Source organism: Chrysemys picta, chromosome 25 (genome assembly GCF_011386835.1).
Source record: "Chrysemys picta bellii isolate R12L10 chromosome 25, ASM1138683v2, whole genome shotgun sequence".
NCBI lineage: Eukaryota > Metazoa > Chordata > Testudines > Emydidae > Chrysemys > Chrysemys picta.
Window position 1 is genome coordinate 7,756,785 of NC_088815.1, and position 25,322 is coordinate 7,782,106.

Consider the following 25,322-nt stretch of genomic DNA (forward strand, 5'->3'; position numbering starts at 1 on the left):
CATATGGTAATTTACACCAGCTGGTCCTTAGCATTCATAAATAGCGACCGCAACCAGGGTCCTGGGGCGACAGGCTGGGCTTGGGAGGCCCGAAGAGAATGTCTTATTTGAGCTTCTTATTAGTGTTAGATAGCGTCTAGAGACATCCTCCCCGCCCCCGAGCCCTGCCTCCCAGCGTGCTAGGTGCTGCACATGCACATCGTGAGAGGCAGTCTCTGGCCTGAAGAACTTCCAATCTAAATAGCCAAAATAGACAGAGGGTGGCAGGGGAAACTGAGGCAGGGAGCGGCAAAGGTGCTTGCCTAAGGTCATCCAGCAGGACAGTGGCAGACCCGGGAATAGAGCCCCGTCTCCTGGGTCCCAATCCAATGATCCATTCACTGGGCCATGCTGTCTCTACGTAACATAACACATGGGGACGGTGATATTCCAAGCCCCTCCCCGGGGCTCCCACCCAAGAAGCACCTGTCAGGGGCTCTCTGTGGATGACTGTTACCTGCTTTCTTCACATCTGTTTGCTGCAATCTGGGAGGAAATTTCAGATCCGCGTAGGTGACCTCATCTTCCTGACCCATCTTTCCTTTTCCCCACAGATCTGGGTTTCAGCTTCCTCCCCCTGTCAGGCACTGGGCCGTGGCTAACGGAGACGGAGCACCACTTATCCCTCCAGAGCAAACAGCGAGCTAGGATCAAGGTAAGAGATACAGTTAAAGGGCCGGGGTTTGTTACTGAATAATAAGATCAGCCATGTAAGTGACCGACCTCCAGGCCAAGGGGCGCTGCTTGGGCCAGGAGGGGTTTTCTGAGTCTGGGAGGGATTGGAACAGGCCAGCTGGTGGACACAGGTGACAGGCCCCCAGGAAACGTGTGTGTGGGAGACAATAGGAGAAGCAAAGTTAGCTGAACCCCCTAACGGCTCAAGCCTTCGCTCGCACATCCAGATGGGCTAGTAAAAAAACCAGCAAACATCAGAGAACTTGATTTAACACCACCACCTCTTAACTAGCGCTTTCCCTCAGTCGATCTCAAAACACTTCACAAAGGAGGCCAGAGACATATCCCCCATTTTACAGATGGGGAAACTGAGGCATAGAGAGGAAGTGACTTGCCCCAGGTCACCCAGTAGGCCAGTGGAAGAGCAAGGAATGGGACTCAGAAAACCTGGGTTCTAATCTAGTGATCTATCCCCAAGGCCATCCTGCCTTCCCTAAGACTAATGGGAGGCCATGTGACCTGGTGCATAGGGCACTAGACAAGGACTTGGGAGACCTGAGTTCTGTCCTGGCTCTGGCACTGACCTGCTGTGGGACCTCGGCTAAGTCACTTTGTCATTCTGTGCCTCAGTTTCCCCATCTGAAAAACAGGTAGACTAATATTTGCCTCCTTTGTAAAATGCTTTGGGGTCTCTGGATAAAGAATGCCAGACAAGAACTAGGTAGATCAAAAACTCGACCAGAGAAGAAATATTACAGCAAGAATCCCAAAGAGCTGCCCCCATCACAGGGCAGGAAAAAACCAATCACACAAACACCCTGCAAAGAAGAGACGCGTGTTTAATTCTGCACTCTCCCACCCTCCTCAGATCTACGGGGAAGTGAAAACGGTCAGTCCCGAAAGAGGAACAGAAGACCTCTAAATAAAACCAAGGAGGACAATGGCTCCCTCTTTCTTGAGGGCCCCTAGCAGGTGGCTGTCAGCGGAGCTCCCACCCAGTCACTGGGAACAGAAATCTTGCATGGGGCAGCTCCACCTCGGCAGCTGAACAGGGCTGGAGAAAGAACCCTTCTGAGACCAGAAAGCGGCTGCAGAGTCACCACCATGGTGGCGCCGAGATGGACGTTAGTAACTGGCTGGCATTATTGGCTGGAATCGTTTTATTCCCGTTTTCCTTTTAAGATGGTATTTCTGGAGTCGGTTGAGCTGGAGTCCTGTCACATGCAGGGACATTTAGTCACATGGAGCCAGAAAATAAAGCGTTGGCTTCTTGCCAGCACCCCCGGGCCTTAGGTCCTTATTCCACATGGCAAATCTTGCCATCAGATGGTCACTGCTAACTTTGGCTGGACAGGAAGCAGCGAGTTAGCCAGAGGGAGGCGTGGCCCATCTACCCAGACACTCTGTCAATACAAGACACAGGAGGCAGCCGTTCTGCGCCACTCCGCACCGGCAAGGCCTGAGCGGTGTCCAGCTTTGGGTACCGAACTTCAAGAAAGATGTGACCGAATTGGACCCAGTGTCCGGAGGAGAGCAACAAGAACAAGAAAAGGTTTAGCAAACTTGGACTCTGAGGAATGGTTGAAAGAAATGGACACGCTTAGTCTAGACTCTAGAGCCGTGTTTCTCAACCTTTTTGATACCAGGGACCTGCTTCGGGCCTTCCTAAACTGTGTCAGGGAGATCTCAGGGACCGGCTGTTGAGAAACACTGGTCTAGAGAAGAGAAGGCTGGGGTGGAGGGACCACATGATAACAGCCTTCAAATATAGAAAAGGTTGATGTCAAAGAGGACAGTGATCAGTTGTTCTCCATGTCCACTGAGGGCTGGAGAAGAAGGAATCAACTTAACTTGCAGCAAAGGAGATTTAGGTTGATAATAGTTTTTTCCTATCTAGAAGGAGAGCCAAGCCCTGGAACAGGTTATCTAGGGAGGTGGTGGAATTCCCACCCCTAGAGGTTTCGAAGAGCAGGTTGGACAAACGCCTGTCAGGGAGAGTTTAGGTTGACTTGGTCCTACCTCAGAACAGGGGGCTGGACTAGATGACCTCGTGAGGTCCCTTCCAGCCCAGCATTTCTAGGATCATGAAATAGCCTGTGTCTGCCAGGGTGGGAGGCAGTTCAGTGCCTGAGTTATTCAAGGCAAAGGAAGGAAGGAAGGAGAACTTTAACTGTCAGTTTCCCCCAGCACCGGAAACCCCATGCACCCAGGCTCAGCCAAGCGTGGAAGTTGCAGCAACAACCGGTCACGTTGTGAGTTCCCCATGCACCGTCTCCACAGGTGCAGTGGGGCGAATTCCTCTTTCAGTAGACACCCGTCGGGCTGGTTTGTACAGGCCCTTACCGAGGGAAAGCAGTCGCATTTCCGACTCTTGGAAGAGTGAAATCTTCCTTTGCCCAAATCCCATCTCGGAGCTGGCTTGGTTGGAAGGTTTCGCCTCAGATTTGTACATTTTCTTCCTTGGGAACTACAATGTGGTGCTTCCCCACCCCCACGTGCCCAGTGCAGTCTGGTGGCATGGGAGCATCTCAGACACACCCATCCCAATGCCCCTCAATCCTGTTTTGCAGCGCCCCACTCCACTCTTCCAGCCCTGGCCTCCGCATGTACGTACAGCTCAGCCCAGGCCCCTCAGGCCTGCTCTGTAATAGCCCCTGCTCATCCAGCCCCCCCATACAGCTCTGCCAACGCACTTCATACCTGACTTGCAGCCCTCTGCTATCCCAGCTTGACCCCTCTCCAGCAGGGCCTAAGTCCTGACCCACAATGCCCCCAGCTATCTTCCCCTCAACCCACAGAGTTTACATGAAATACAGCCTCAAGCTTGCTCAGTTTTGCTCATGGGAAGCTGTAGAAATCCCCCTCCTAACATGGTTTGAATGGAGAGCTGCTACCAGGGAGAGGTTGGGGCCAGAGCTGCTGAAAGGGTACATGGCTTGTGGGCACATGGCCACGGCATCACACTGATCCTGGGGCCTCCCCCAGGGGTGGGTACACACACACAGGCCGTGGGGTACGGCGATGTTCATGGCATACTTACAGAGAAGATCAATACATAACTACTCTTGCTGGACAGTTGCAACATAACACTACTTTATTCTTAGAACACAGCATCATTACAGACAAGAACCCCAAAACAGAGAGAGACAAAGCAGACTGCTCCTTAAAGCAGAGAGGCATAACTCACCCCACCCACCTTACTAGCCTGGCTGTCTGCAGACTGACTGCTGCTAGCTCAGAACACATGCTTCCCTACAGAGCTTCCTAAGCTGCAAGCAGGGCCAGGAAAACCCTCTGAAATTTAAAGTGACAGCCTACAATTTAAAAACCATTTTCAATGCACTGCAGGGACAAATCCCCCTGACAGCTTAAGGAGAGGGAATCTGTGTCCTCAGAAGGAGTCCTCTGTCACTGGTTTTGAACAAAGAAGGGGTGGATCTGGGCCAGGGGTTTTTCTCTCAAGTCTTAGTGGCAATGTTGTGGATCATCACCTCTGGGTCCTGCCCTGAACAGCATGGCCAATCCTTTCCATTATGTTGCCAGGGTGAACATGAGGCAGGTAGTAAGTGGTGCATCCTGGGCTTTACCTTGGATCTAGGGGGAAGTGAAGAGTGCAGAATTAAACACGCCTCTCTTCTTCGCAGGGTGTTTGTGGGTTTATTTTTTTTCCCTGCCCTGAAGCAAAACCCAGCTGGGGTCCCATGACCCTGTCTCCACCAAGCAATCAGTAAGACACTACATCTGTAACTGCAATCCCCCCAGACACAGCACTTCCTGACAATAGTGACAACGGGAGGAAGCATCTATTCACTCAACAGCATTAGGAGAACGGTTATAAACATGGACCACTGAAAGCCAGGGCATTCGGATTTAGGTCCCATCAACAAGCTGAACTCAGACCTCATATCTGCCCCTCCCACCCACAATCCAGCTTCACCCTCAAGCTGGGTAAATCACGCATCCATCCCCCAGCCTAACTCAGATCCGTTAGCGCTATGGTCCAATCCCCATGCCCACCGTGGCCCAGAGACCGCCCTCCCATTCCAAATGCACAACATGGGTATCTTTCTTACCTGCCAGAAGCTACCACAGAATCAACTCAGCTTTAAACCTCCCCAGCTGAAAGCTACGAAAGGGTTTAAAAGAGAGAACGACTGGGGGGAGGCAAGGGGGTGGATGGTTTGGTGGAAGCAGTGTTGTCTAGTGGTAAGAACAGAGGACTGGGAAGCAGGACTCCCGGGTTCTCTTCCCAGCTCTGCTAGAGGAATTGTGTCTCGGGCCAGAGCGTGCGTAAAGCAGGACTCCTGGATTCTATCCCAGCTCTGTGAGGGAGCCCAAACATGGGTTAGAGCTTCTTATTCTGGCTGGTTCTGCACCCCACTTCCAGGCTTGGAGGTGCTCTGCCCCAAATCCCCAGCCTGGAGATCCCTCTCCTTTGGCAGAGCTCGGACCGGGACCTGCCTGGCTTGGACTCAGCTCTACTTTTTAACTGTCGCTAAAACGCAGACAATGGTCAGCGCCTCCTTGTCCGTATGCCCAGTGAACCCCAGCACTTACTTGGCAAAGGCGTTCTCCCGTCTTCTGCTGTTGTACGAGCCGCGCAGAGCGAGTACTCAGCGGGGCTCTCTTCCCCCCTCGGTCAGAGGAGCACCCTGGGACCGCAGCTGGCTCTTGACAAGGGCAGGCCGGTCACCCCAGAACGTGTCCTCCTGCTCCCTGAGCTGTGTCCAAAGCACCGCGGGGAAGAAATTGAAGACAGGAGTTCTTGTTTCTTCAGCAGCACAGTTCCTCTTTCTGGAGGCAGAAGGTGAATTACTGATGTGGAAAAGCCCTTGAGTAACCAGCTCTGTCCGGCCGCCCAATGAGCGCTGAGTCCCAGAAACCAAGATGGGAGAGCCAGGGTCACGCAGCTGGTCCATCACCACCACACTCATTAGACCAGTGCGGATGATTCCCCTGGGGTCCGTTCCCCCGCTCCCTTGTTCCACAGCCCAGCAGAGCTCAGCGCATGGAACGTTTTCCTGAAGCGCCGCCTCCGTGTCCCCAGTCCGAAAGTCAATGCCTCACTCTTAGTTCTAGCCCCTTCTATTGCTCCAGCTCTGATCCGTCCTGGTCATTGCATCCAGCAGACAGTTCACACGCCCGGCCCCAGCACATGCTCACAGCTGCATAGCTCATTTTGTTATTTTTCTATTAATACGCTCTCAAAGGCGAGCTGGAATCCAGGCAGACAAATGCACTTGTGTGGCACTGGGGGACAGAGCTGGCTGGCTGGCAATTCCCCGGGCATAGGGGTGGGGAAGTCCAGTCTGGCATCCAGCTAGCCTGGCTGGTATACAGACAATAGGAGGGATTACCAAGGGAAGAGGGCCTGGTGGAATTTAGAGCAGCCTGAGCGCTGCTCTGACCTGCTGGGAGATCAGCCTGGGGACAAGGCTCCAGGGAGCACATTTGTGCCACGTGACTGGCACAGGTCAGACTGGGCCCACAACGGTGGGGGTTGTGTTTTTCTTTCTTCCCCACCCCCTTTCCGTACTGATTCCATCCCAGGGTTTCCCTCCAGCCACCACCCCCAGGACAGGAAAAGGCACCTGCTTCCCATATCTTCACTCCCTGCCCATCAGTGAACGCCTTCCCCAGCTGAAGGCCAACCCCAGCAGCCAGCCGCTACGGAGCGGCTCCTTCTGGTCAAAGCAGGGAACTTCCTGTGACAACAGCATCATCTCAGCTCTAGGAGCTGCACGCAGGCCTGGCCTTTGTAGGTTTGAGCAGAAACCAGCTGCAACCAGGTTTCCTTGGGGTGAGAGGAGATGCTGCTGGAGCTATCAGAGCAGGGCCAGCTCCACTCCCCTGCTCGAGCACATTCCCTGCCCTTTAATAGCTTGCTTTTCACTGACGGGAGTGGACGCTGCCTGCCTGCCCCTTTACAGATGGTTCACGTGCCAGAACCGTGCTGCCATCAGCATCACCCACCAGCCCAGGGGCGTCCAAAGGAAGTAGCCTTAGAACGTGGGGTCCTGCCTCTGTCTCCCAGCCCTTTTCTAGCCTCCACAAAGGGCAAGAGGCAGCATTTCAGCAGCTGATCTAGATTAATCATCTAAATTAGTGCTGGGGATGCAAAAGGCCCTCAAAGAAAGTTCCCTGTCCCAGCAGAGTCATGGCTGGGGCTCACCAACTTCTCCCGCTCTTGAGCTCAAGGTGCATAACATGCCTACAAAGGCAGGGTTAGCTCTGTAATGCATGCATCCACCCAGCTCCAGCTCCCCCATCATATACCTGGTCTCAGCTCCCAGGCACACCTGCTAGGAAGCCAAAGGCCTCTCCTCAGGCTGGGGCCCTGCCCTATTTCCTGCAGGAGGTTCATGCAGAGCAGGTGAAGCTGTTTAACTTGACAACACATTTCACCTGGATGCTCATTTGCCTCCTCTTAGCAGCCAGGGCAGCCCCCAGAGCTCTGCTGTGTGGCTTCCTGGGTGGGTCTGGCTTTTATTATAAGCCAGTGGCCTCGGGGATTCTCTCTTTGTATTGTTAGTAGGGCCAGTTTGTGGGGGGAGGGAAAGGAAATAACTTAGGGGTCTCCACAATGTAGCAGAAGGAGCTGGTGGGCTCTTAGTGCATCTTCACCTGGTGAAACAGGTAAGAAGCTGGTGTTTGCACCTGCTTTCTCCTGCCCTTAGGCTCAACCCTTTCCTAGAGTCCATCATATGCTTCTTGGGGTGTAGTGTTGATCCCTGCTGGGGGAGGGGTGGGTGATATGTGCCCTGGGCTCCCAATCACATTCTCATTGTAGTGCTGAATTTGTAATGAAAGAGGTGCTGGGGCTCAAGCAATTGTCTTGTATTCATAACCCACATGCCAAGCCTGGAGATACTGGGGCTATGAACTCCCAAGCCCAGAGGTGCTAGGGCTTAGCCCGATTGCTAATTAATGCTCCTTCGATATGAGGCATTTAAGCTGCTTGTGATTGTCCTCTGTATTTCTTCTACCTTGCCAGATGAAGCACCATGTCGTCTCATGGTTCCTTGGTGGCCCTGGGGCTTGGTTCCCAGCCCAGGTGCAGCACCCCCATGCAAGTACAAACAACTCCCTTTTCTACTCTGCACTTCCTTCCGCACAAGGGCCAGCCTCTCCCCCCACTCAGCCAGGAAGACTTCTTTGAGAACTTTGATGGGTATGTGTCTCTCTATCTACTGTGGGGCTACCCCTCCCTGATAGCCCTGGAGATAAGGCCTTAGTTATCTCCAGATTCCTAGTAGTGCAGGCAGTGCTCTGCCGTATGCTGCATCTCCTAGAGGAACCAGCTCTCGGAGAGAGAGAAGGGAGTTGAGGGCTCCCTTCAATTTTCTGCCTCTGCTGAGACTGCAAACAGAGGGGGCAACTGGTGCCCAATGTGAGCTGCTGGGGGTTAGACCAAGACCCCAACACACTTTACATGATCCTCCGCAAAGGCCTTTGATATTATCCGCCTCTGTTGGCTACTGATCTGGACTTGAGCTAGTGCTCTCGCGTTGAAAGTTCCCCTCTAACCTAGCGCCAATAGGCTGGAGTTGGCTAGTTCCCAGCCGGCTTGGCTCTGCAGTGTCCTGCTGCTTGGGTAGCCCTTTACCCCAGGGCACAGCGGGTGTACAATACTCCCATGCTGAGTTATTACATAGCACTAGCAGCTCGAGACCATTGGGGGGCCCCTTGGTGCTGGGTACTGTGCAAACGCAAGGTGAGATGGCCTCGGGCCTGACGCGCCCACTGTCTAAATGGATGAGACCGAGGTGCAGAGCGGGTCCTTGCCACAGCAGATCAGTGACCGAGCTGGCCAATGGGGAAATGACCCCATTATGGCTTTTAACCTATGGCTAAAATCTGTACTCTTCTCACACGGCTTTCTCACGCAAGCAGGTAGCTACCCGCTCAGTGCAGGTTGGGTATCCATGGGACCCACTTCCCTGCTCTACGCCTATGTTTGTAACTTGGAAGCTCTCAGCGGAACCGATTCTCTGTGGGCTTCTGGTCCCCCTCTATTGTAGGTATGCTGGCCAGATGCGTGGACATGGGGGAGAATCCTGGGGGTGGGGAAGGGAGTTAGTATCAAATAGGAGAAACGTCTTCCCAGCCTCTCCTTTAAAGCGCCTCGCCCCAGGGTGTCTCTGCCGGGGAGTTAGGTACAAGCAAAGAAATGTGAAACTGGAAGGGACATCCATAGGTCATCAATTCCAGTCCCCTGCACTTGAGGCAGGACTGAATCTGGGACAACTCTCCCATTGCTAATTAAGGTTTCAGAGAAGCAGCCGTGTTAGTCTGTATCCACAAAAAGAACAGGAGTACTTGTGGCACCTTAGAGACTAACACATTTATTTGAGCATAAGCTTTCGTGGGCTACAGCCCACTTCTTCCCCAGGGCTCTCTTCCTATGACTACAGCAGAGATGCCGCCCTCTCCCCCCCCCCGTGTTACAGGCTGAGAACTGTAACGTGGGAATGAGATCTAGGCCTTATCTCACTCCCCACTCCTTCAAAGTGACCCAGTTTCAGGACATGGGGGATTGAGGTCATGGAGGGGGAGTTAATCAAGAAACTCGCCCTTCTAGGGATTGTGGGAGGGAACCTGACTGACGCAACAGCTTGTCCCTCCCAAATGTACCATTCCCTGGGCTTCCCTCCTTAGTCACGTGCTGCCAAAACATTACAATGATGATCTTGCTTGCAGGGTATAATTAGTGGGCAGCAACAGAGTCAGGGTGAGAACAGGTCTTATGGGTAATACACTGAGTAGTTGCACCACAGCTAGCAATCAGCATTTTTTTTCAAGCGTTAAATGCTCGAATGTCTGGTTAAACAAAAGCTTAACACTATTTGCAATAGCACCAGCGGCTTGCATCCTAATGTTGTAGTCGTTCCAGAGACTATTCCGTCCCCTCTTGAAACAAATCCTGGGTATCTCTTGAGTGCCTGTCTAGGGTGTTTGAACAGCCTTCCCCCAGGTGAGCACCTCGACAGCCAATCTGCACAAGCAATAATAATAATTGGACCAGAGCCCTGGTCTCTGGTGTCCCAGTTCTGTTCCTTTAGCTGCTGCACCACACTCACTTCCCTAACCTTGTAGCCCAAACAGGTAGGGACATGTGAGTATCTTTCTATGTCCACCCAGTAGTAGCACTTCCAATCCAGAGCTGCGCTACTGGTCTCTAACCCAGCCACCCCCGTCTCCATGGCTGAGTGATGCTGATCCAGTCTGCAATGCTGGTCACTTCCAGGAACGGCAGTGGGGAAAGTGCTGTGTTTACCGGCATTGGAAGCCCCTCTGAGATTTCCTTGTATTCATGATTCCTAAAGGCGTTGCCTCGATTGCAGCCACACCGGGGTACCTGGGTGTTTGTCTGTAAGTGGGTAACCCAGCTAGTGACAGGTGCCCACTGTAAGTGATCCAGGCCTGGGTGCTTGTTTATCCCAGCTGCAAGTGCAGTTAACCTTGGGCGGGATCCCGGCTGTCTTGCTTGTAGGAGCTTCTACGACCTGAATGACATTTTTGGGGCTGACTCGTTCGAGTGCGACTCCCCGGTGCCCGACGCACAGCTGATCCAGAGGATTGTGTCTCAAGTGGAGTTCTACTTGTCTGACGAGAACCTGGCCAAGGATGCCTTCCTCCTCAAGCACGTTCAGAAGAACAAATTGGGCTTCGTCAGCATCAAACTGCTGACCTCTTTCAAGAAGGTGGGTGGTTCCCCCTTGCCCCTCACATCCTGGTGCATGTGACTAGAGCAGTGTTTCTCAAATGTGGCCACTGCGGCTGCATGCAGCCACCAGGGGCTTTTCTTGCGGCCACAGCCTTCTCGGCTGTGATTGTCCTCCCCACCCCTTCCAAAGCAGGGCCTCCTCCACCTTCCCTTCTCCCTGTTGCTCCTGGATGCCCCTGTTGCTCCTTGGTGTTGGTTGCTGGGGCCACCATCAGGGGTTGGGCCCTGCCCGCCTCTGGAATCACCGGGGGCACAACGCTGGAGGAGCAGGCAGCCAGGGAGTCCCCCATCTTCCCAGGGGCGGTGGGGCTCAGGCTTTGGGCTTCAGCTCAGGGGTGGCAGGGCAGCAGGCTCTGGGGGTGGGGCTTCAGGCTCCAGCCCCGGGCACTGGCTTTGTGGTGGCAGGCCTCAGGGTCCAGCCCATTGGCTTCGGGCTCCATCCTCTGGCCCCGTCCTCCAGCTGCGGGACTTTGGGCTCTAGTCGCAGGGCTCCAGACATCACTGCCTTCCCCATCTCCCCACCCCCATCTCCCTTGGCCCTCCCCCAGGGCTTAATTTGTCCCCAGGCTCGCCGGGGCTGAGTAAGTCTACTGTGAAAAGTGATACTTGTATGTTTGTTAATCACTTTTCACAACAGACTGACTAGCTAGCAATGAATAAATTACAATGATTTGGACATTCCTATGTGCATATTTATTTGGTTTTCCTAAAGCTAATTAAGTATTTTAAGAAAAAGTGAGAGAGTGGCCACCAGCCAGAGTTGGTGGCCGCACTGAGGCCACCAAAAAATTTGTCCGGAGTACCCCTGGACTAGAAGGAAGCTAGGACTGGATCTAAAGGACCAAGGCAATATCCCGATCACGTGCTAAAGTTTAGCTTGACCTCCTCTGGCCCTTGCAGGGCTCAACTTCGACCTGGGTCGTGGCCTGCCCCCTGGCCATTTCAAATGGATACGGCATTCCCCGCCCCTCCTCCTCCTAAACTGCTGTGCAGCCTCACTCTGTTATCAGTTGTGCTTCACCCCAGAGGTGGCTGCATTTCAGAGGTAGATGGCAGTGGGTAGCTTGTAAAGTCTTTTAGGATCTTTCAGGATGAAAAGTGCTCGATGTAGATGTTAAGATTTAACTGTTTGTTTGGCACAGATTTTCAAAAATGGGGGGCCTCAAATTAGGTTCTTAAATTGCGTGACCGGCTCTGGGGAAGAGAAGCAGTCTAATTTTCAGAAGTGCTCAGAAAGAAGCAACATTCATTGCCTGCTCTAGGAGGTAGTGGTTGCCCAGAATTGGTAGAAATGGGGTCCTTTACTTGTGAGACTAACCTCAGGTTCCTATTTTGAGAAATCTTGGCCTAAACAGACACATGTCAGCGGCCTTCTGTGGAATTCTGCATACTCAAGTTCTGACTCATGTTTAGCTGTTCTTGGCTTGTGGGTGAATAGTGTGTGTGTGTGTGTGTGTGTGTGTGTGTGTGTGCTCTGACAGTACACAATCCGTCTGCTCGAATGCACACAGGCCTATCCAAACTGCTTCAAATTGGGTCAAACCATCCTCTGCTGGCCACAGACTGGACACACTTCACTTGAAGCAGGAAAGACCTCGCTTTTTAAGGGTGGAGTGGTACATCCTGCTGGAAAGCGAGTCTTCACCTTAGCCATACCCAGTCAGCTTTCTGTCCATATTCAAACCAAGCAAAGGCACCTACCAGAGGTGAGGGGGAATCTACCAAGGGAAGTGTTGGGTTCTTCATAGTCTTCAAATAAAAAAAAATTCTGGAAGAGGAGGTTTAGCCAAACATGTTACTGGGCTCAGTACAGGTGTAGCTGGATGGAAGTTTCTGAGGTGTTAGATGAGTCCGACCTCCTGCCTAACGGTCCCTTCCAGCCATACCATCTATGAAACCTCTGCTCCCTTCCTCCCCTTGAAAATAAGTTAGAACCAACGTCCCCAAACTCTGCACTGCAGACAGCTGAGCTCTTCTCATTTCTGGCTACTGGTAGGGGGGGAACCCAAGTGCTAGCCTGGACTTCTGTGAAAGCAGCTACGAACAAAGAGGAGAAGCTGTGTTCCTAGGGGTCACTGTGCCATAGTAGGGACAGGAGAGGTGAACAGATGGGCTTTAGAACCTGACAACCGCAGTAGGAGATGGGAACAAGGAAAGCAGAGGAACAGAGCGGGGGGGGGGGGGGGGGAGGAGGAGGAGGAAGACATAATTGTATTAAAAGACCAGTTATAAAACATCAACACTCGGCATGTCAGCATGTGCTGGTCTTCCCCAGAAATGTGACCTGATAACCAGTGGGAGGTTAGGGCAATCCTCTCTGGATGAGGCATGCTATGGAAAAGCCATGAGAGCACCCAAAATGAATATTTTGTAGCTGGGAAGTGTTCTTTCCTCCCCTTCTCCCCCAACACCCTGTTTCCATGACTGGTGTCGTTTTAAGATGGGGCTTAATAAACCTTTGGGATTCTGACAGGATTGCCTGGGGACTGGCCTCCGTGACCCAAGAGGCCCCTTCCGGTAACTCTCTGGGGTCTCATGCCCTGTTCCATAGAGCAGCGTGCGCTTCCAGGGCTCTGTCCAAATAACCAAGGGCCAGGCGCATGGGCACGTTCCTCCCCGGCAACATGCTTCAGCTCGGAGCGGGAGCTCCCCTCCAGCAGGAAGAGGTGGGGAGTCGCTCTCCACAGAGCGTTTGGATCAGGGCAATTTCCGAAGTTCCCACCAGAGCAACATTTTTATTCCTCTTTCCCCTGGCGCTTCCCTCCTGGATCTGTTCCATACGCAACTTTCCCACTGCCTCTCTTAGCACAGAGGCACTGGGGGTGAAATCCTGCCCAGGGCTGGGATGGGGATAAAGGAGGCGGGAACACCATTCTGACTGGCTGTGGGGGGTGTGTATGTGAAAGGAACCGAGGGCATGTGGGGAGCTGTGCCCCCTTTCCATAGCTGCACGTGGACAGCACCAGAGCTGGTGCAGAGAATTCTGTGCAGGTACATCCCAAGAGTAGGGGGAGTCTTTGAATATCCTCATGGCAGGAGAATATTGTTTCCCTTCTCTCTTGCTGACAGGTGAAATACCTAACTCGAGACTGGAGGCTCACTCTCTATGCCCTGCAGTTCTCGGAGCTGCTGGAGGTGAACGACGAAGGGACTAAGGTGAGAAGGAAAATTCCCATCCCGGAGTCTCTCCTGAGCATCCCGCCAAGCAAACTGCTCCTGGCCTGGAACCTCCTACCCCAGGAACAGGGAGTGTCGCCACCGCTCCAGAAGAGCTTCATTGAGACCATCACTAAAATGTTCAGCCCCTTTGGCGCCATCACCTCCATCCGCATCCTGAGGCCGGGCAAGAAGCTGCCTTCCGACGTGAAGAAGTATTCCTCCCGCTACCCCGAGCTCCTGACCAAGTGCTGCGCCTTGGTGGAGTATGAAAACCTGGAGAGTGCTAGGAAGGCTTATGAGGAGCTGAGTCATGGCCTGGGCTCCCCCGGCAGGGAGAGCATCAAGGTGGTCCGTCTCTCCGGGAAGGGCTCCAAGAAGAAGAGCGGGGATGACGTGGAAGAGGTGGAGCTGGTGGACCAGCTGGGCAGGAAGCAGCAGGCGTCGGAGACGCTGGCCTATGCCGCGGGAGACTCTTTCTTCTGCAGCTCTTCGGAGTCCGACAGCATGCCGGCTTCCCCTCCCATCCTGATGCAGAAGTATCTCTCCGCTCCAGTGTGGTCCGCCTGCAGCCTGGGCATGAGCTTCAAACCCGGCTTCTTCAGCAGCCCTCACGCCAGCCCTCTTCTCTCCAATAAAAGTCTGGCTCACCCCCACTGCCCTTCGCCCCTGGCTGCCGAGCTGGGCAACGGTGGCTCCTCCAGCCCAGATACGAGTCCCGAGTTCCGAAGATTGTCCGATTCCTGCTGGGACAGCGGGATTGGCTCTGGCAGCTCCTGGGTCCAGCGGCGACGGGTGGCTGCCCATAGCCAGTCTCTGGAAACCAGAGCTCTACCCTGCAGCTCTCTGGCACTAAGAAAGATGCCAGATTCCTTTGGCCTTCGACCTGGAGTGATGCGCCTGCCCCATGGGCCGGATGGCACCAAAGGCTTCTACAACAGCATTGGGAGAGGAAAGCTGGTCCTAAGACACTAGTGTGTCTCGTTGTGGTTCTTCTGTGTGGTTTTTGTTTTTGTTTTTTCTTCTCTCAAGTAAATTAGCCCAGTGACCCTGGAAAGAGGTTATCTGCTAACTACTTAAGCGCAGCCCTGCGGGAAGCTGGAGTCTGAAGTATTAGGAACTTAGGGTTTAAGAGGGATGTTCAACGACTAGTCGGCTTGGGAGGTGAGATGCTGAGGAAGAGGATGTACCAAACAACCACCATTTCTCTCTCGCTGTAGTGGCTGCTTCTGTCCATGTGCTGTCTAGTATCTAGACTTTCTAAGCCGAGCCATGCTGCTGAGATTTTATTGTAGCTAAGGGTTTTATTCCACTAACTCCCACGCTATCCGCTACCAAATAGTTGCATGTGTATCTCAGCCTGCACCTATCGCTAGCAAGACTCAGGGACTTGTTCCTCTTTCTGATCCAGTAATGTAGCCTTCAGTTCTCAGAGCAGTGTCACCTAGGGGTGAGTTTATACCCTTTCAGAACCAGACTTCCAGGATGTGGTATTCTGTAACGGCCCGGCTTGGCAGCGGATGATGTAAATAGGTTGTTTCTAAATAGAGTCTTGTGTGTTGACATGTGAGGTTATGCAGATGGAATGTTAAAATGATCAATAAAGAGAGTTGAAGTATTCCAGGCACCTGCTGTACCATTCGAGCCATTGCTTTCTCCTTGCACATCTTTCCTGGGTTCTCTGCGGGCTGCAAAAGTATCTCCCTCTTTGGAAAACTTTGCTTTCAAAATGAGTTTCCTAGCAAAGGGATGCTCATTTCATCCTGTACCTAGGCTGTTTCACTGCCTCCTGCCAGGGATTAAATTCAAGCCCTCCTACCCCAAAGGGATAGACACTTATCCCCCAGACTCGGAGAATCTTCACTAGTGGTATGGGTTCTAGGACACAATGAGCAGGTCTGCCCTCTCCAGGATGGAATCAGGACACTGTTTCAGCCACTGGCAAGGTAATTTTGGGGTAAGAGAGTCCCTTCCCCACCCATATAGACTTTGTCTCCAAAGCAGTTTTTGTTGATTCAATAAAAAGGTGTCACGTTCTCTTCCCTAGAACCCACATGGTTGTAGACACTACTTCTGTGTCCACTCCAAATACTGATCTTGGTAAAACTTTTAATAAGAGATCTGCAAAGGGGGGGAAAAAACTGGGGGATCTATGGGGGGTTAGGCTCCTTGAGGGGATAGATAAGTACTTAATTATCTACTTTCCAGGGCTATAGTAAGGTTGAAATCACTAGTTTGTAAAACGATGCAGAATCCTCAATTGCAAAGTGCTTTCTACAGCCTGGTCAACACTTAAAACTTAACGTGCCTGAGCTACGTTGCTCAGTGGTATGACAAATTCACACCCCAGAGTACTGTGCCCCTGATGTAGATGTGGCCAGGCCCATAGGAGAATTCTGTCAATCTAGGTCCTGCCACCCAGGGAGGTGGATTACCTACCTCAATGGAAGAACCTCTTCCATGGCAGAAGGAAGCGTCTAACCTATGGTGCCACAGCAGCATAGGGTAGATAGAACCCTATTTGCACAATAGTGCTTTGTACATAACAATGTGGTTTCCCCAGGGAATTCTAATGCAGGTGCTTAATGTAGGGGCATCCCAGGCTGGGAGCACCAGGAGCGATTGCACCAGGGTGTCTGTGCTGTGAGCCTCCACTACTTAAGCAAAGAGGAAAAGTCCATTAACTCAGTGGTTCTCAGCCTTTCCAGACTACTGTACCTCTTTCAGGAGCCTGGTTTGTCTTGTGTACCCCAAGTTTTACCTCCCTTAAAAATGATAACAGGGCCACTGGAACAATGTATAATGTGGGGTGGTGAGAGTCATTGAACCAAACTATAAACCCTTTATAGGATGGAAACCACTTCAAGCCAGGGGGTGCTGCTGCAACTCCTCATTCTAGCACCTATGAATGATAGTGTCACCTCCTGACTCAGCGAGGCCCCGGGCTGCTCAAACATAGTGAGAGACCGTTCTTGCCTTACAGAGTTTACAGTCCAAATGAGACAAATATTAGTAAAATGGATCCTCTGTTGGACCCCATACAACTGCACTGAATGAAGGTGTTTACAAACCCACCCTGTGAGTGCAGAAGCCAGGGTGCATGATACATGCAATTGCTATTAAACAAAAAAATTCAATAATTATTTCATCAAAAACCTGGTAAATAATAAAAAGGTACGTGGGGGGTGGGGGGAGAGAACAGAACTGCATCAGTTTCAAAGCCCACAACTTGGAAACAACGTCCCACTTTCAAAATGGTGTGTGAATTAATGTTGTGAGCAGCCCTACCATGAACGTGACAGTAATTGGATTTGATGCATATCATACAACGGTACCTATTTAAGGGACAGTTGTAGCAGAGCTGGAGAGGGGTAAAGAAGCAGAGGCATCTGAAATGCAATTTTGGGAACAGGTTTGAAAACAAGTGATTTTATTGTATTATACAGTTTTTTCTTGCATTATAAAGCACCTCTCCAGGGTCCTAGGTGCTCGTAAAGCAAAGCTGTATAAGGTACATATGGGTATATAAATAATCTTCACATAAACACTTGCCCACTGACCCTGTCTTTTGAAATATAAATCACCCAGTTCACTGAACTTCCACAACTTAATTGGCTCCTCCATCCAACCAATCCTTATTGCTTAACTCGCCCCTTTGAGGAAAAGCTGGGGCACTAGATAAGTCTTGTGTTTGCTCCGGAGCTCATCCATTCTGGGTTGGAATAAAGGAGGAGTAGTGAGTACCTGTATCTAGGCTCCCTAGATGGAAGATGCCCCCTGCCACCGGCTTAAGCTAGCGGGCTGTTGGCTTCTGGGCCCCCAGCAAATTGCAACGGTGATGGTGTAGCCTGGAGACATTAGGAGCAGGAATGTCCCAAACTGTTCAGGGCTTTACGGATCAAAACTGCCGCTATCAATCAATCCCACCTAGAAACCAATTGGGAGTCTCCGTTGCCTTCTGAGCGGCGATGTAGCAGCGTGTCTGCATGAAGCAGTACTCTAGGAAGGAAGGACCGACAGGCTTGTGGTCCATCTAGTCCACTATCCTGTCTCCAACAGGGGCTAGTTCCAGATGCTTCAAAGGAAGGTGCCAGTGAACCCCTTGGAAGTGGACTGGTTCCTTTAATCTCAGATGGCCCATGGAAACAGGCTCTCACCGAGTGAAGGACCAGTCTGCCCATGACGAGGATGTAACCTCCACCTGCTCTCTGAGGGCTAGCTTGTGGCCTGCTCTAGGTGAGAGCCAGAAAATGGCTGGGTCCGCCCCCCGGTTGTCCTGGCAGCCCTGAGATACTGAACTAACCCCCACGAGTCCTTATGTGCATGGACAGCGAAGTCACCAAGGACAATGATCCTCATTGGCTCCAACACTGCAGCAGAGAGAAGCTGAACCACCCCTGCCAGGCTCTGCAGTGGGGTGATGGATGCACCAGGCCATCACAGCGTTCGCGCATTAAATGCACCATCGGTTGCACCCCAGAACCAGCTAGCAAGAAGCAGGATGCAAGATCAGGCAGAGGCACCTGCAGCCTCTCCCCAGCCTCCGGGCAGTAGTAGGGTGACCAGATAGCAAGTGTGAAAAATCGGGACAAGGGTGGGGGTGGTGGGTAATTGGCACCTATATAAGAAAAAGTCCCAAATATCGGGACTGTCCCTATAAAATCGGGACATCTGGTCATCCTAGGCAGTAGCAGCAGCACTACTTCCTCTTCCTCCTCTTCCCTTTGCCTCCATCTTCTCAACTACCTCTGCTGGGCCCAGAGGGGAAGAAGGGATATCCCCTCCCCACGGCACACACCAGGCGTTGCCGCCTGGCCCAGCACCAAGGATCCGGGGCCTCGTTGTGTGCCCAGGGCCCATGATGTGACCAGTTACATCCCAACTGTGGGGCACGTGGGTAAAGGGGAGTCACAGAGGAGGAGATCCTAGGGGTGGGCAGAGAGGAGCTGCTGGGAGCTAATTTTTACACCCTGAGTTGTCCCTACCCGGCTCCTCTAAACTTCATTCGAAGGGAGCCCTGTAATAGTTACAGAGTCCAATCATCAGTGGCAGCTCCAGGCACCAGCGCTCCAAGCGCGTGCCTGGGGTGGGCAAGCCATGGGGGGTGCCCTGCTGGTCCCTGAGGGTAGCAGTCAGGCAGCCTTCGGCGGCGTGCCTGGGGGAGGTCCGCCGGTCCCGCGGCTTCGACGGCAATTCGGCGGCGGGTACGCCGAAGCCGCGGGACCGGCGGACCTCCCGCAGGCATGCCGCCGAAGGCAGCCTGCCTGCCGTGCTTGGGGTGGCAAAAAAGCTAGAACCGCCCCTGCCAATCATCATGCACTCTGAGACCATGCCTAGTGCTCCATTTGCTGGATCCACACTCCCACGCTAGCTCGGGTTAGACCCCCACCGCTGGCAATTCACTGCCATGTGTTCCGGGCGGGGCAGGACTGCGGGGTTCCGTGCTTTCATTGAGGGCCTCCTTTTCCACTGCCCAGCACCTTGGATGGTCCAAGGGAGGGTGTCCAATGGGGGTGTCTACTCTGACCATCCTGAGCTGTACTTGACACACCCACTTTGCAGGCTCTTAATAATAAATCCCCCCCCCCCTTTGCACTGACTAATGCCGGTTTTTGTTGAAACCGGCTTTCTTCGAAGAAGGAAAACCAATTAATTTCCCCAGGGACTTTCTGCACCTCTGGGAATCAGCCCCCAATGCACCCCCGAAAGGCAGTTATGGTAACAGTCTGAATTAGTCGTGCACAGCTAGATATATATTCTAAGAGCCCTGTAACACATTGACCAACTGTAATATCTGGGAATGATGAATGACTGATCTTGGAATCAATCTGCAGGGTTTCATCACCCTTGCAGACACCTGGCCCGTTTTCATCTCCTTCCCCTCTATTGCAGCACGTGGGACACCCTGAGAACCTTCTCTTAAATGCGGGCACAGAGTGGGTTTCCGGATAGATCGCTTTTAATAGAATAATAGTAGGATGGTTCATTAGGCTCAGTCATTAACTGCAATCACCCAGCCCTGCTCCAGCCCAGTTTTGCTTCCGTACAGCTGCTCCGAATGGGCTAGTCAGATGCCTGTCACCAGGCATTCCTGCCTGTCCGACGTGCTGCTCTCCTGGGCAGAGGCAGGCGTATTTTTGCTGTCTGTCTGCTTTCCTTTCTTTATTGATGCACTGCTGTGCTTCTCTTTTCCTTGGGGCTCTTGCCTGGGGTCCTGGAGTGACCCGCTGTCCTGGGGAGGCTGCAGTACCCGCTCCAAATCCCACTTGGGGTCCTCAGTGAAAGTTTTGAGGTCATAGAAATAATCCATGCTGGCCACTGTATTTAGGATCTCGGGAACGCTATAGTCAAAAGACAGCAGCTCATCAGGCAGATTGAGGGACCGTATGTCGCTGGACGAGTCATCACACGGGAAGCAGCAATCTTTGCTTTCGCTCTCGCTGGACGTTAGGGTGCGGCTCAGGTTATCTCTGGAAACCTCCGAGTCCGAGTTAGCTGGAGAGCAATCAAACAGCTTCATTGCATCTTCCAACAAAACCTTCTCAGGCAGATCGAAGGGCTCCTCTGTGTCCAGCCCCTCGCTGTCTTCAGCGACGAGGCTGCCCTGCAGGGGACATGACGCTGCCTCCGCCATCACCTGTGCGTTTGCAACACTGGGACTGGAAAGAGGGTTTTGATCTTCGATGCAAATGTCTGGGATCTGTGTATTCACTAGGAGGTTCTGGCTCATGTGATTTTCTTTGAGTTCTTCCCCTTCCACCTGGAAACTATCAAACCCTTGAAAGTCTGGGTTGTGGGGACTTGGCCTATCCTTAAGGTGGCAGTAGGTGCTTATCTGGAGGCTTTGCTCATTCTGGCTAAGTCCAGGCAGCGATACGAGGAGTTGCGGCAGTTTGTTGTCATTGTTCTGACCATCTTCCTGCGGCTGAGGCATCTCAAGAAACTGGGAGTCGTGGAGTGGGTCAGGGACCAAATTACCTTGTTCTGTCCCATTGGCGGGGCCCTCCTGATTGAAATAAGGCATGATGTATTGGGAGTTGCTCGGGATCGGGTGGTAAGCTGGGTAGGAGACTGTCTGGACAGGACTCTTGAGGTATCTGTGGGTGTCCAGAAGGTAAGCGTTTGGTGAACTTGATCCACCCGTGAGTTTATAAACTGACGGTTGCACGAAATTGGTCATTGCCCATTCTATGCGATATATCCGGGGATCGAAAAAGCACCCACAGGGTGCCATCTGGAAACCTGGGCAACGGAGATAAAAACATCATTCGTGGGGACCCCGGAGCCGACGAGTAAATAAATCCTCCGGGAGCGCGTGACTCACCCCCAGCCAAGACCCGCCAAAGGCAAGATCCTCAGCTGGTGTCAATTGGTGGGGTAGTTCCCTTGATTTCAATGGGGCTGAGTCGTGTACACCAGCTAAGGGTCCGGCACAAAGGATCAAGGCTCTGCTGTGGCCCAGGTAGGAGCGTAGGTTACACACTGGGTACACATCTGGTCCGAAACCGGTGCCAGTGGAAAAATAGCGTCACTTGCACCAATCTGGGATTTGGGGCAAACGCAGTGTGGAGTCAGAGGGTGCAGCTCCCAGGGAATCTCTGGGCCCAAGTGAACAGTGTAAGTGACATGTTTAGTGTAAACTGATCACAATGCAGGTGCCGTTGACATCACAGGGTGTGTCTAGGCTACGAAGATGACATGAGCATAGCTAGGTTGCCGTATCTGTGCCGGCCCAACCCCGTAGTGTAGACACAGCCTACACTGCTGGAAGGGGTTTTTCCATGGGTGTAGGAACACCCCCACCCTGAATGATGGTAGCGTTCCTCCATCGAAGTAGCTGCATCTCCACTGGGGGTTAGGTCGGCACTGCGACGTTTGTTAGGGATATATTTTTTCACACCTCTGACTGATATAGAATCATAGAATCTCAGGGTTGGAAGGGACCTCAGGAGGTCATCCAGTCCAACTCCCTGCTCAAAGCAGGACCAATCCCCAGACAGATTTTTACCCCAGTTCCCTAAATGGCCCCCTGAAGGATTGAACTCACAACCTTGGATTTAGCAGGCCAATTCTAAACCACTGAGCTATCCCTCCCCCAAAGCTATTGCAACCTAACTTTTCCATGTTGACTAAGCCACAGAGTAGCTTGCACTGATTTACCATTCAGATGGTGTGTGTGCATGTGCAAAATGAGGGGAGTTTACACACCAGGGAGGGAGTATAAGGATGAGCAACCAACAAGAGAGTGGAAGGGAAAGCAGATCTTCTCCCCGGACACCAGGCAGCTGTCTGCCTAGCACCCTTTGTTATCTTTTACAGATGAGATTTGCAAAGGGCGTTAGGGGCCTGTCATGGGATGTCCACACCAGCCCCTGAAGGGGTTAAGGTGGCTAAATGGGCCAATTAACTGCCGAGGCTGCACCTGGAGGAGGAGCCAGGAGGACTAATTGAAAGCTGAAGCTCACCTGAGCGGAACAGCCAGGGCTTGTATAAAGTCAGACAGCTGGAGGCAGAATGGGGCTGCAGGGAGGAGGTTTGCAGTCACTCTCCCTGAGACTAGGGAGAGAAGGGAGCTAGGCTTGTAGGGAAGGACATGCCTGGAGGAGGGTGGAGAAAGAGACGGATAGAGGCAACATAGGAAGTAGGAAACCGCAGCAAGGTGTGGGACTGTACAGACCTTAGCGGCTGGGTGTAGGGTCCCCAGGCTGGAACCCAGAGAAGAGGGCAGGCCTGGGTTCCCCTACCAGCCAGTGGGGAAGTGGCACCATTGAGGCAGTGAACTGGAAGACTGCCTGGACAGAGAGACATTGGCATGCACCCGCAGAAAGGGAGAACCAAGCCACAAAGAGGGAGCAGTCGAGTCCCGAGAGAAAGTCAGAGTGAGCATCTGCAGGAAGAGGCATCAGATGGGCAGAGCTAATCCTCCTCTATGGCCACAAGGAGGTGCTCCGGTGGTGAGTAGCGCACCCCTGGACAGTGCCCAGGTCTTATGAAAATTCCAGTCTTAATTCTTATGTCTGTAAATCTTATGTGTCCTAAACATACCTGCAGGGGGTCCAGTGAAAACGTCTTTCTCTTGACTTGGGGGATGGTACAGGTTGGATGGTCCTGAAATAGTAACACAGAAAAGTCACACGGCCCCATTTTGAAATGACGCTTTATTTGATGAGTATTTTGGCAGGGTGTAAAATGATTAACTTCAAAAGATTAAAGAAAATTGGAAGAGAACGAAAAGGAGAGAATCCAGCAGTATATTTCCTGAAGAGAATACCCAGGACTGATAAATCTGAGGGGGGAAATTTAAAAGAGGAATAGACTAGCAGAACAGAGAATTAGTTCTCTTACCTACTGATGCAGGGTTGTTTGGAAGGACAAATGTTTGGAGTGGCCGGTTTGACTGGCTCTCCGATTGATCTAAGGGTCTGGGACCATAGGCATCATGTGGCTGGTAGAACGGTTCTGGTTGCTGCATAATTGCTGTGTCAGTCTGAAGGACAATCAGGTTACACGACTGCTCTTTGGATGTATCTAGGAGAATTGACTCCAGTGTTGCCACGGCTGAGAAGTTCTGTTTTGATGGTTACTCGGGAAAGAATTCCAGGTAACAACTGAGGTTCTAAGTCCCCTAAAAGTGCTGAGATAGTCATTACCTTTGGAGTAACCTACCTGAGTTTTATGGTAGGAATTTTTTATTTTTTTTTAAATCCGGCAGTAAAAGTTTGATCCTGGGATTGCCTTGTCTGGGGAGAATGGGTGGTGTTGCCATGAGATGTTTCAGCAAGGGTTGGTTAAAGTGTGACCTATAGGACATGGAGCTCTTGCAAGATGAGAACTGGTGCCTCCTCTTTAATGTGGCGCATGCAAAGCGCCATCTCTTGCAGCGCAGCATAAAACGAGTGTGTTGCTTCTTCCTTTAATCCTTCAACACCTCAGCTAGTTCATCAGGTAAATCTCCGCTCCGTCTTCTCTCCCAGGCTCATCTGCATGTGCACTCCCACATGCACTCTCTCTAGCTTCTCTCTCAGCTGTGTCTGGCACAAGCTTGCATTTTCCCATGGAAAGTTCCCCAAGTGCACAAGTTCCCAGGAAGTGCAGGACACCAAAGGGGTCGGTGGGTGCTAACGATCCTCCACGCTCGCCGAGAGCTCATCTCCAGGGGTGGGATAGTAACCCATGTAGATCGCCCCTGCCCCTGGGAGGGAGCAGAGGCCAAAATGGGCTTAAACCGCTTATGAATGAATGCTCCGTAGCTGCCATCTTAGCTCCTTTGCTTTGCCCAAGGCAAGAGCTTTCTTCCTGGTTGAGGCTACTCGGCGAAGTGGGCAGTGAGATCAGTGGCCCTGACACTGAATACCAGGACTGTGGTTCTCTGTTCACTTACTCCGCTGCACCCACTGAAGTCCAGGGCGTTGTCCTGGTGTGAGTGGACGGAGAATCAGCCCCCCCAAGTGCTTAGCGTTGCTCTGCCTGAGGTCCAGCAAGCAGGTGGCTCTGCTGTGTTGAGCTGGGAGCTTCCCCACATCCCAGGCCCTCTGGGAGACCTGGCTCACACCAACATCCCATAGGCCTGTGACATCACAAGGGCTCTGCTTATTCTACAGATGGAACTGAACGACTGCAGAGGGGAAGGGGAGGGGAAGAGCCTTGCAAGGCTTGGAGATGGTGACCTGACTGGCCAGGGTGAGAGGAGACTTTGGCATAGGAGGAGGATGTAATATTATTACCTTGATGTCTTTAGGGAGTTTTTATGGTGATGTCTCACACACCACACAAGACCTTCCAGCAGCAGTTCCGGCTTCCTGTGTATTTTCCACAGATAATCACTCTTATGAACTCTAAGGAGTCCGGTGGCACCTTAAAGACTAACAGCTTATGCCCAAATAAATCTGTTAGTCTTTAAGGTGCCATTGGATTCCTTGTTGTTTTTGTGGATACAGACTAACATGGCTACCCCCTGATCATATGAACTCTGCTGCAAATGTTCTTAAATGTCTACTCCTACTTTAGCCAGCTAGTCTTAGGTGCATCAGATAGCCTGCCACCACACAGCAGAGAGGTCTGTCCTCTTCGCTGAGGGCAGCTTGGCTTCACTCCCACTACTGCAATGGGAGAGAGAGCGATCACCTTAATTTAGGGCAACTTCTGGTCTCCCTCCACTGAGAGCAATGGCTGATGGCGGCCATTACAAAATAAGGCGAGTTTCTCTACAGCAGATGTTATGTGCCAGTCTCTGCTTAAGGAGAAACTTTGGTTGCTGAAGAATAACAGCAGAAAAAACAACCGTTCATCCTAAAGAATTAAAAATAAACCACCCAACTACACAATTGCACCAGCTCTACTCAAGATTCACCTCTCTGCTAACTTTTGGGCAGATAGAAAATGCCCAGGGAAATGACCAGGGACAAAAAGCTCTGACAAAATGCAACTTTTAAAAAAATTTAATTACCTGACAATTAATGGATGAACTCAGAAAATCCACTCAGTACTTACAAAGTAAGTGATGTTATTTTGGGGAACATACCCTGTACTCTTCAGACTCCGCAAAGAAAACACATCCCTACTCTAAGTGGAAAGTGGTTTTAGATATAGTGGACAAGTCTGATACGGTTGGTAGGCTGGGAGGGGGAATGAGAGCCCGATGATTGGGGATGATGTGTATAGTTCAGAGTGCTTTGATAAAGGGGGCAGTGCATGGCAGTGCTATATTCAGAGAATAATGGTTGGA

General features: G+C 52.0%; 3 protein-coding genes across 5 annotated transcripts in view; 1 reads left to right on the plus strand and 2 right to left on the minus strand.

The window, feature by feature from the left end:
- The window catches only part of LOC122172281 (C-type lectin domain family 4 member A-like), a 21,200-nt gene extending 13,944 nt beyond the window's left edge, over window positions 1-7,256 (minus strand). The window contains exons 1-3 of one of the 3 annotated variants that reach the window (XM_065578207.1): window positions 6,991-7,256; window positions 5,272-5,508; window positions 497-683 (exon numbers count right to left, since the gene is read on the minus strand). In XM_065578207.1, the coding sequence (XP_065434279.1) occupies window positions 497-575 (79 nt within the window). In that variant the 5' untranslated portion in view covers window positions 576-683; window positions 5,272-5,508; window positions 6,991-7,256. Of the gene's footprint in view, window positions 1-496; window positions 684-5,271 lie in introns of all 3 variants that reach the window. The other 2 variants (XM_065578206.1, XM_065578205.1) reach the window with 2 other exon arrangements.
- LOC101934171 (la-related protein 6-like) lies at window positions 7,115-15,550 on the plus strand. Its single transcript, XM_008168888.4, has 4 exons — window positions 7,115-7,350; window positions 7,709-7,885; window positions 10,208-10,418; window positions 13,511-15,550. Exons 2-4 carry the CDS (start codon window positions 7,719-7,721, stop codon window positions 14,570-14,572), a joined length of 1,440 nt encoding a protein of 479 aa, XP_008167110.2. The 5' UTR covers window positions 7,115-7,350; window positions 7,709-7,718; the 3' UTR covers window positions 14,573-15,550.
- Window positions 15,551-18,931: 3,381 nt separating this feature from the next.
- On the minus strand, window positions 18,932-23,772 carry PRR22 (proline rich 22). Its single transcript, XM_065578101.1, has 3 exons — window positions 23,721-23,772; window positions 22,643-22,705; window positions 18,932-20,839 (listed from the first exon to the last, which is right to left on the minus strand). The coding sequence occupies exons 1-3, from the start codon at window positions 23,770-23,772 to the stop codon at window positions 19,665-19,667; spliced, it is 1,290 nt and encodes a 429-aa protein (XP_065434173.1). The 3' UTR covers window positions 18,932-19,664.
- Between the last annotated feature and the right edge of the window lie 1,550 nt (window positions 23,773-25,322).